Genomic DNA, 10,708 nt, shown 5'->3' on the forward strand with positions numbered 1-10,708 from the left:
GGATCGGTCGCTCCCCTACCAGAGACTGTGAGGGATGCAACGACGACCGGTGCGATGGAGCGCGCTGCCCCATCTGCGGCGAGGAGGCGGACCGGCCGGCCCACATCCTCCTTCGCTGTCCCGCTCTGATGAGGACCCGCCTACAACTCACCGGCAGTATCCATCCGGACTTGGAGGAGGTCCGGGAGACCAGAGTGGTGGCGGCCCTGGCGGCCGCCGCCCGCAACTTCCAGAGCCGCCTGGCTACGCCCCGATGAGGGGCGGAGGGAGTCACATCACATCACATCACGTAACCAGACAGTCGCTACGGTTTCCATGGAAACGAAAACAGCATTGTCAAGTGTGCCTACGCTTCTACGGTAGCGCTAGTACCTGATAGCAGCGGGTAGAGGAATGCCGTAAGATAAGGCACCGGTGAATTGGCTGGACGTGTATCCGCTTCCCTTTATCGTGGCTGTCACAGCACGGCCAGAAGCTCTTCCAACCCCACCGCGGCGAAGCGCCTCAGATGACGCACATGTGACCACCCAGCCCCGGCCAGGGCATCGCTCAGCAGCAGCAGCTCCAAAGGCATACCATATATTGGAGAAGCCTGCCAAAAGGGCATAACTGCAAGCATCGTTCATATTACCAGTTGCGGATCATATATACGACGCGCTCACGGCAGTGTCGCGCGTCCAGGCCGACAAGCACTGCCCTCCAATCGCATAAGCAGTAGGTGGCGGCGCCGGCCGCCGCGGTTATATTAACAGCGGCCGACGCGCTGAATCATCACGCTACCAACAATTAGCCACTCGTCCGTCCGATCACAAAATAAGGAGGCGAACAGGACCGCGCGGCCTCGGGCGCCGGCGGAGGTAATCTAGGAAGAGCTCACGCATATAATAACAAAGACTGGACAGGCGCCGGGCGCCGGGCGCTCGGGCGCTCGGGCGCTCTCCTCTGCCGCTGTGTGCCGGCTCGCTGGTGGAGGCGCGCGCCGCGGAGCAAGGCAGACTGGGGCGCGGCCGAGTCGGCGCCGGTGTGGAGAGTGAATCACAGATGTGCGGCTGAGCGCGGCCCGTCCCCCGAGCCACTCCCGCTGGCCGGACCGCCTCTAGGAGGGCCGGAACGTCCGACCGCTGCCGGACAGACAGACACGCACAGGGGCGGTTAGGGGGAGACGGAGCGGGGGCAGTGGTGACAGCAGGGAACTGCAGATGGCTCAGAGTTTCTGCGGCTCCAGGGTAAAACACAAGTCAAAAAATAAAAAAGTAGCGAGCATCCACAAGTTTTAACACGGAAAGGTGTAACTTATCGTCATAAGATACTTGATAGAGTAATATTCGAGCAGCTTCTTCACATTCAGACGATCTGAGTATTCAGAGGGAGCACACCTGTTACAGGTCGTATAGAGGGCGTTCTTTACCGCATTCATACCATTTGGGCTGGACCCGGACCTTGTCAGCAACCAGACGCATCGTGCACATGGTAAAGCAAACAGCGAGAAAAGACTGACAGCTGGCGCCTAGTCAGAAAACTCAAATGGTGCACTAAATGGTAGGCTATTGTAAAAGGCCTATTTTCTAATGATCGTCAGTCTCTCGAGTCTTACCTGATGGTTTTCTTTTCGGTCGACTTGGCCTCTGGTCGCGCCCGGTTCAACACCTTCAGGATCTCCGAGGTCTTGGCTCGCATACGCGAGTGGATGTAGGCCTTGGAGCACTTGATGTGGTAGTGGAGGTAGTCCCTGAACATGTGGATCAAGTTGATGGTGTTGTCGCGGGCGGCGCGGTTGGTGTGCCGCGGGAAGAGCACGAACGTGATGTAGCCGATGTTGTCTCCGACGCGCGCGTCCGTGTTCTGGAGCTCCAGCGGCGGCTCCCGGTGACTGAACAGCACTTGAGGAGCTGCGGAACACAGAGACAGGGGCCATCAGTTGGGGAGAAATACAGTGAATACGGAACGTGTTCCAATGACTGAACAGCACCTGGGGGCTGGGGCGACGGACACAATCACACTGTCAGTGCGGGGCAAATGTAAAACACGGAACATGCCCGCCCCATTGGCTGAACGGCATTTGGGCGTTAGACCGACAAGCAAACACACACAGAGACTGTTACTCCGCGACAAACGTCAAAGTTGCGGAATTTATATCGCGGAGGCTGAACAGCAGTTGGGCGCTGTGAACGAAACATATAATTATAAAACATAACGAAACACTGATCGTCAATCCGGGACAACACAGCGCAGACCAAATGCCCAACGTAAACTTCCAGCGACCAACATATAAAAACATAGGCACGCACCAAAATAAGCCCGCATCATCTAAAGAGTTGGTTGCGTCCATCCATACCTAGGTAAACACCTCGTCTTTCCCGAGCCGTCCGACCACGGCCAGTTCACGAGAAGCCGCCCGTACCTGTGTGACTGGCCTTGCGGCCCTCCTTGAACTCCTGCATGAACACCTTGCCGATGACGACGTCGTCCTCGTCGCGGAAGATGGTGCTGAACACCACCGTGACCCGGTCCGCCTTGGCCTCCACATACCTGCAGCGAGAGGGCAGCACCGAAGAGATCAGAGAAGCTCAGAGAACAGGGACACTGGGTACAGAAATTATAGAAAAGATAAGCAAACTTCTTCGACTGTGGGCTGGATGAAACCCACGGGGAGGTGGACAAAGCGCAGTACGACCGTGTCGTAAACGAATACAGTCTGCCATAAACGGCAATCACATTCTCACACAACATTTTCGAAAAATTGACAATAAAATAAATGGATTATTAACTGCTCCTACTAAATTGTGCTGTCCATTGCCAAAGGGTGAAATACACGCGTTCGGAGCTAAAAAAGTATCACGGAAGACATTGAATTTGCTGTCGATGCCAGCCGCAGACCGGACACGAGACGGACACGGATGGCGAGTCCGAGTTAGCTCGACCTTGGCTGGAGGGATGCGGGCATATAGAGCTGGTCAGGGGAGATAGACAGGAAGCTGGTGCTTGACAGGATTGGAGTACACAATCAAATCAACCGACCAGTGACAATGAGCAGGGGCACCAGGAAAGTGATTGGATGGAAATAGGACAGAAACAAGAGGCATTGAGGAATGAAAAAGTATACAAACAGCATGCGAAAAGATTAAAATGATGAGCAGCTGAGCATAAAAGTCAGTCAGTTAGACATAGTTTGGTACATAAGTACTCACATCGTTTCCTCATCTCGATAGTGAACCACAGCTCGTTTTGCACCTTCCTCTCCCTTCTCTTGGAATTCAAAATATTTAACAAACACTGACGCAAAGCAGTTCGTCTTCAGCAGGCCAATCTTTTTCACTAAGCTCTCCCAGTCATCAGGAATGTTATCCAGGTCCACTAGTAAAGACACATTGTAACCTGAAAACACAATGACAGCGAAATGTTAACTTGAGCAATATTGGTAATTTGGCAAAAGTGGTTTATTTGTCAAAAGCAGGATGAATAGGTACTCAATTAAAGTCATTTGAACAAAATGCAACAAATTGACCCTTTGCTAAAAATTCACCTGGACTTGGATGAGCTACACTAATGATTACAGTTAAATAATGAGCCATAACTGTTAACTAGACCAACATAAGCATGTTAGTTGACTCAGCCTTATAGTTGCCACACAAAGATGCTATCCAGACCAAACTCTCCTGTAGAATGATGCCACACTCCCCCAGCATGCGTTCTGCTGCCCCAGTCACAGCCAATACCTACCCTCTTCTGTGGCAGTGACGAGATCCCCATATATCTTCTGCAGCAGCTCATCTGCGCCGTGCTCCTGCAGGTCCTTGTAGAACTTCAGTGATATGCTCACCTGCGGTAGCCCATGGACAGTTGAAGCATGTGTGGGTGAAAATGTCACTAGTGATAAGATGGACCTAAAGTGTCAGAGCTAGTCTACATATCCCTGATCTGTTAGTAAGTGTGGCCCAGTTTTAGGGGCCCATGAAAACTGGAGACATTGGTTGGCAATGGCAATGAACTGGCATAAATTCTGACATGGTATCTAACAAACAGGATTATCTTTTATTTGAATGATTTTTGTCAGAGACTGAACATTTAACAAGCCCATGAAAAAGATATGATAGCCATATTACACTTATCAAGAATAGGTATACTTGGTGGATGTTCAATGACTAATGCCTAATCATCACTGGCATTTTTGCTGTGGCAAACAGCTACCTGTTTTTTATATGGTGGAAATAAATATATATTATTTTACTGCAACACTTACCCTAACTTTGGTCTTATCTCCATTCGGATTGGAAATGTGAAAGAGCACTCCATCAAAATCAGCCAACGTAACATCAATAGATTCATGTTTCACTCTGAAACAAGGGAAAACAAGTAAGATAATCCATTTGATTGAAAACCGACACAAAAAAGTCAGCATACAATTATCAAGTTTTGACATTTGACACTTCAATGTATGCATACCATAGTAAAAATTGACTTTGACTTGTGAAACAAAAATGCCATTCACTGAAATAAAACCAGACCTGTACATCCAAGAATAATAATGTGAAACTGACAATGGTGCTAACATTAAACAACATTATCCAATGCACACATGACACAATATAGCATTTATTCCACTCGCCAGGTCCACCACACCCCAAAACGTGAGTCATTGCTGGACATTCATTCTTTGGCATGAATCAATATCAATCTTGACATTGTAAAAAAAATTGTGGGCATTTTTACAATGATAAATTTATGTCAAATGATACAAATATGCATAAAATCACTCAATATAGCTACAAACCATATAATGTTACAATAGTGGCGCACAAACCGGCAGGCTATTCAGAAACAGTTGGAGATATAAGCACTTACCCAGCCTGTGCATTCTTGAACTTGAGCGTTAATGTCTCTTCGACAACCCTATTATTAGGCTCCAGAAGTATCATGATGGTAGCATTAGATAAACACCCGTTAAATCCAATTTGCAATTGGGCCAAAGGGTGTTGTTCTTCGTCGACAAAGCGCACGGAAAGCGATATTCATGGCGTACGCAACTCGTAATCCCATTGGTCGGTTTCGGCTGCTATCTAGTGGTGGAGTGTGATAACGAAAAATGAGTCGTTTATGTTATCGGACTCGCATAAGGCAATGCGAATCCAGCGAACCCACAACATACTGAATACTAAGCACCACTAAGCACTATACAACAAACAAGACACAGCGGACACAGCGGTCCATGATTGTGCCAATCTGGAAGTTTTTTTTTTACTGTCGAGTGCATAGGCGGCGGAACGGGGGAGACGGGCCGACGGCACCGGGGCACCGTGCTGCTTTTGATTTTGGCATTTTAACATTAGCGCTATCAGGCGTTGCATGGAATTTGGAAACAATGGGACCAAAAGTCGGCACTGCCCCCACCTTAATTGAAGCCTCAGCCTGAAGGTGTTCCGCCGCCACTGGTCGAGTGTCGATATCCAAGTCGTTTTTTTTTTGTTGTTGATGTCTTCATCAACGGCGATTTGTATTTTCGTACAGACATAGGCGCGCGGCAACCGGGGGGGGGGGGGGGGGCAGTGGGGGTAGCTTGCCCCCTCCCCCCAATTCTGGGGCCGTGGGGGCGGTTCCCCCACAACTTTTAGACGGAATACCGCAGGTACTTTTTTGCAAATGTACTCTTTTTTTGTTGAAAAAGCCAAGGGATGAAAAATAAGTGGCCTAAACACCGATGAGAAAACTAGATTTGAGGGTACCGCTAGGATGATCTGTAGGGGAAAGTGGGGTAAGACGGTCAGGGTAGGTAAGACGGGCACCCCTTCTGCAGACCAAACCAATAGCGCTACGAGCGAGAAAAATTAGGACCAGAATTGTCTTTCCCACTACACACCACCATTGAAGTTTGGTGATTTTGTGTTCAGTCGATAATCTTTTATTTTGATTTCTTTAAAACACTAATTTCATTGAAAACATCCATAATGTATTGTGCAAGTTTTTGTGTGCAGCACTATACAGCTAAAAACTCGCAATCACTTGTGGTACACTCATATGCCACCAGTGTTCATTTACCGCGGATTTGCTTTGTCTGCATCAAATTGTCCACAGAGAAAAATTGTGCTGAACTTCTTACATTGAGTTAGGGGTAAGACGGGCAACTATGAATCCAATGGGTCTGTAATGGTGAAAATATTTTTGTTGCTGTAGGAAAAAAAGAAGCATTTCTTATAAGAATATCTTCGATTCCGATACTCACAGACATGTTAGCAATATTCCTTCGGCACAGTTTATTCTCGAATGATGAATGTGAAAAACGGTTCTACATGACTTCTGATCTAGGGCCTATATACGAGCATACGCCTTCTGCACAAATCTTGTATACTGCCATTTCCGAGGCACTTGAGACCAACGAGCGACTGTATCAATGCAGCTAATTTCGGGCATTTGTTGCGAGCTGTACTGGTCGGTGAAAGAAGCTGGCCGTCTTGCCCTACCCATGTGACCGTCTTACCCCATGGGGTGGGGTAAGACGGGTTTTTGCAAGGTTTTGCAAAAATAGCTGCAGTTTATTTGTTGAATCAGGTCTAAGTCTCATCTTCTGGCAAATGGAAGTAAAATGTCTAAAAGAGGTTTTCACTCAGTTTCCCGTTTCTATGATGTTTCTAACCGGCCGAAAAATGGCTCCAAAGTTAAGGTGTCCGTCTTACCCCACTTTCCCCTATTATGGTGTGCCCCCCCCCCCCCCCAGTCTGAAAGCAGTTCCTGCGCCCCTGCGCACGGGAGGTAGCGCTGCACCCTTAGGGTAGACCGTGGCAAGGCGCCCGGGGGACCTCGACGGTCTCAATTAGGACCCGTCCGAATTTTAGAGGCCCGTATCCGGTTCGTGAGGGGCTTAAAAGCATTATAGAGTGTAGACCACGTGGAACTTTGTGCCGAGCTCGGGGTGCCCGACCGCGGCAAATCCGCCGCCGCCCTATAGTGGCGACCTTGACCTCCGCCGTCTGTTGCGGCTCCAAAGTCCAAAGCCAAGGTGGCGTGGAATTGGGAGAACTGGCTGAGGCTGGGCCACGGCCTCTGATGCCGATAATCCCACATAAAATAAGACCACGCAGAACCATACACTGGCCTCCATTCCGTCGTTTCCATCCTCAGGACGGTGAAATCCTTCTCATCGCCGACTGCAACCCCCACTCCGGGCTGGGCAGACACCTTTATCTCATGCGGGCTGCTCCCTTGGAGCGGCCCCGCTGCTCCCGAGGGCCGAGGGAGCGCATCCCGTAGCCGGGTGCAGAGAGTGCTTGGGGGACTGGTCGGTCTGTCCTTTCGGACGAGCTCAGCCCCGACGACTCTCTAGGGTGTCTGCCCAGACCAATGTCTCCCCCTAATTCCTATCATCCTTCCGGCTCTGAAAATGGTCTTGTCAGACCGAAAGGGCCTAACCCAACAAAACAAACAAACAAACAAATAAACAAACAAACAAACAAACAAACAAAACAAACAAACCACGCTGGTCACTGAGAGTTCCACACTGATCTCGTGTGACGGCACTGGTCTCCGAGGGCCTACACCGGTTTTGTTAGGCCAGAGCTAGTGTTAAGTAGAAACAACAATTTTATTTCTAGATAGTTAAGGTGTCAGAAGTTAAGCGGACACATATAGCCCGACAAGGTTCACCGACTCAGTGACTTGAACTGGCTGCAGCAGTTTCCACAAATCGCAGACCATCCCCGTCAGGAGGCTCCGCATATCGAGAGCCGGAACGACTCAAACCCCGGCTCTCAACACCGGGACTGCAAGGTTCTAAATCTGAGCTCCGGGGTAGAGCGGTTGGCGCCACGAACAGGACACTCGGCAGCTACATTACATTTCCGCCGCTAGATGGCAGCAAGTAACGCCTGAATTGATACTGCGCCGCACAACTCATCGGCGAGTGGTGACGCCTGTAGTTATGCTGTGCCGCATGGCACGTGCTTTTCCTCGGCTTTTGTATTACGACGCCGGACGGTCGATGCGGGCGAACCGAAGGAATCGATCACGGATGCACGGCGGAGACGGGGCAGAGAGGAATGTGAACAGCCGGTATCGGCCCAAACGTGGGAGGAGTGCGAACAACAGGCCGACAGGAAGCGCCTGTTTGCTGAATGGAACAAAAATGCGCAGCCGCCGCGGATGTGCTGATACGATACACGGCCGGGACTATTGGTCTTTTTGATGTCCGGCCAACTCCTGCTGCCAAACCTTCAGAGAGATTAAAAAACTGCAGCTTGCACGCCAACTGATAAGACGTATACCTATCGCAGTGCTACCGACCAGCTGACTAGCAGCCCCACGACACCCCAACTGGACCCGAGTGAACGCTGCAGGCCGAGACTGGCAGCCGCCATTCGGCGCTATGGCCAGCCCGCATCTGCCCGGGCCCATGGTCAAGGTGCTGATCCCCTCTGATGGATGAGCCGACGGCGGTTCATTATTAGACCGCCGGAGCGACCGGGCGCGGGACTGTCCCACCGGCAGCTGACCTCTGGGCTCTGACCACCAGCAGCTGAGCTCTGACCGCTGTCAGGTGACCCCTGACTACTGGCGGTTGACCTCTGACCGACGGTATCTGACCTCTGACCACCTGAAGCTAGCAACCGGAAACCGACCGGTGACCACCTGACCCCTGACCAGCTGACCTCTCACTACCGGCAGCTGACCGCTGACTACCGGAAACTTACCGCTGACCTCTGGAAACTTACCGCTGACCGCTGACCACCGGAAACTTACCGCTGACCTCTGACCACCGGAAGCTGACCCCTGACCAGCAGCCGCTCCCCCGGGCCGACCCGACGTGGACAGAGATGAACGTCCAGTCAATAATGGTCACTGACCCGTGCGAGTGGTGGAGGTGTCCGCGTGAGACTGAGACCGGAAACCATCAGGCACCGGTCTGCTTTATCTGAGAGGGTGCGCTGCGTCAATGGCCTTTGTAGTTTAGACTTAAGACATCTGTCAATGTCAACTTCTACCAACCGGAAGTACTTTGATAAAATTAAAATATAAAGTAAAATTATAAGAGCTACGATAGTTTCGAGTTAAGTCGGAGTTTCAGGCTCTTTGCCTTCATTGCAGCAAGCTTTCAAAGAGCGTTGTCTTGCATATCAGCTAAACGAACCACCAAACGTTTTTGCGTTAGCTTAGATGATTTATGGTTGAAAACATGAAATCATTTTTTTTTTGTTAGGATTGACGGAGACATCAGACATGCATCTGTTCTCGTGAAAACGGCTCGATCAATAAATGTAACTATCATCGTTGTTAAATGTTGTTCATCGATTTGTGTGGTTTATAATTCATATCTTTGCGGAATTAAATAGGAATAAATGTTTCCACTTGTTCCAGTTGTGTGCCGACTGTTTTACCTCGATCTTTGGCATCAAAGGACATCACCAATTCGTGTCAGAGACGCTCTGACCTCAGCTGCCAGGATTGACCTTTGTTGCTGCCGCTTCCGGTTGGCCCCGAGAAGTTACCAAACTCATCCAGATAGCGCGAAGTTTGGACCAGAGTACAGCGTGCCGAATGCAGCCTCAGAAAACGATCACACGCCCGCGCCAAGTGATACGGTGATTCAAAGCAATAAGGGCTGTGCGAGTGTTTGTAGTGAATTGGAGCCCATCACAATAGGTAGGTGCTTCATGCTTGTCTGCTTATACTGATGTTTTCACGAGACTGCTTAGATGAATAGGTAAGTACAATACATTTTCATTCATTGAATTTAGTAGTATTTAACGGATTCATTGACATACATTCAGCAGCGGCAAACAAAGTTCAGCTAAATAGACTCCGATGTGCACTCCAGCTCTGAGCTCAGCGAGCACACTCACGCCATGCAATCTGCATCCGCTGATGTTTGTCCTCTGTTGTACCGTCACTCTCAGCCCTGCCGCCGCCCTCAGCTGCTCTGACCCGACCTCCAGCGACCTGACTGGCTCTCTGACGCGGCCGTAACCGACCGTCGGGAGACCGCCTCCCCCTTAGGCCCTTACCTCTGGTCACCGGTGGACTGTAAGCTAATAATTAATATCTAATCGGTTTATCACGATATATTCTCAGTACTCTACCTCGCAAAGGCCAGCGTGTGTCAATGTCAACAGATTGATTAACTCTGGACAAACCCTTCCTGTCGGATTTTGGCAGGGAAGTTCCCCCTATACATATGTTGTCTTGCATCACCGCGCCGGGGAGATAGCATCCGTGTCGTGCTTTCATGTCGGTGCCACTGCGCCACCGTGTTTCACGCATCCCAGGCACGGCCTAATTAGCGCTGCTTTATCTTATCGGGCGTCATGTAAGTACATAACTAACCTAAACGGCGGTGAGCGCGATCGACCGGGCTGGCGGATCCGGCTCGCCCCGCGCCGCCGGCCGCTCCCGGGGAGGGCCCCCGCGCCGAGACCCGCCGGGACCCGCGGCCAACTGTGTCCAGCCGGTCAGCCAGTAACGCAATCATGGACTTTTGAAGTGTTTACTTTAGCTTATTTGTCTTTATGTATTTTCATATTTATTTGCAAGCATTCCTTTTGGTGATGTTCACCGCAAAAGTCCGAAATCAAGGATCCTGAATTGCAAACAAAATGGAATGAAAATGCAGGATTATAGGGAAGTCACAGGTGTGGGCGAAAACCATGTAATTATTTTTGCCATCATTCGTTTGAACTTCGAGAACAATCAGGAACCGATGTCAACCGATACACATCATTACCGA

At 50.2% G+C, this 10,708-nt stretch overlaps 1 protein-coding gene across 1 annotated transcript; it reads right to left on the reverse strand.

Annotated features, from left to right (window-relative positions):
• Positions 1 to 563: 563 nt before the first annotated feature.
• Positions 564 to 5,219, reverse strand: LOC122382025 (actin-related protein 2/3 complex subunit 2-like). Its single transcript, XM_043366892.1, has 7 exons — positions 4,843 to 5,219; positions 4,241 to 4,334; positions 3,721 to 3,820; positions 3,189 to 3,375; positions 2,402 to 2,529; positions 1,595 to 1,889; positions 564 to 1,121 (listed from the first exon to the last, which is right to left on the reverse strand). The coding sequence occupies exons 1-7, from the start codon at positions 4,914 to 4,916 to the stop codon at positions 1,097 to 1,099; spliced, it is 903 nt and encodes a 300-aa protein (XP_043222827.1). The 5' UTR covers positions 4,917 to 5,219; the 3' UTR covers positions 564 to 1,096.
• Between the last annotated feature and the right edge of the window lie 5,489 nt (positions 5,220 to 10,708).

Source organism: Amphibalanus amphitrite, unplaced genomic scaffold (genome assembly GCF_019059575.1).
Source record: "Amphibalanus amphitrite isolate SeventyFive unplaced genomic scaffold, NRLGWU_Aamphi_draft 000132F_arrow, whole genome shotgun sequence".
NCBI lineage: Eukaryota > Metazoa > Arthropoda > Thecostraca > Balanomorpha > Balanidae > Amphibalanus > Amphibalanus amphitrite.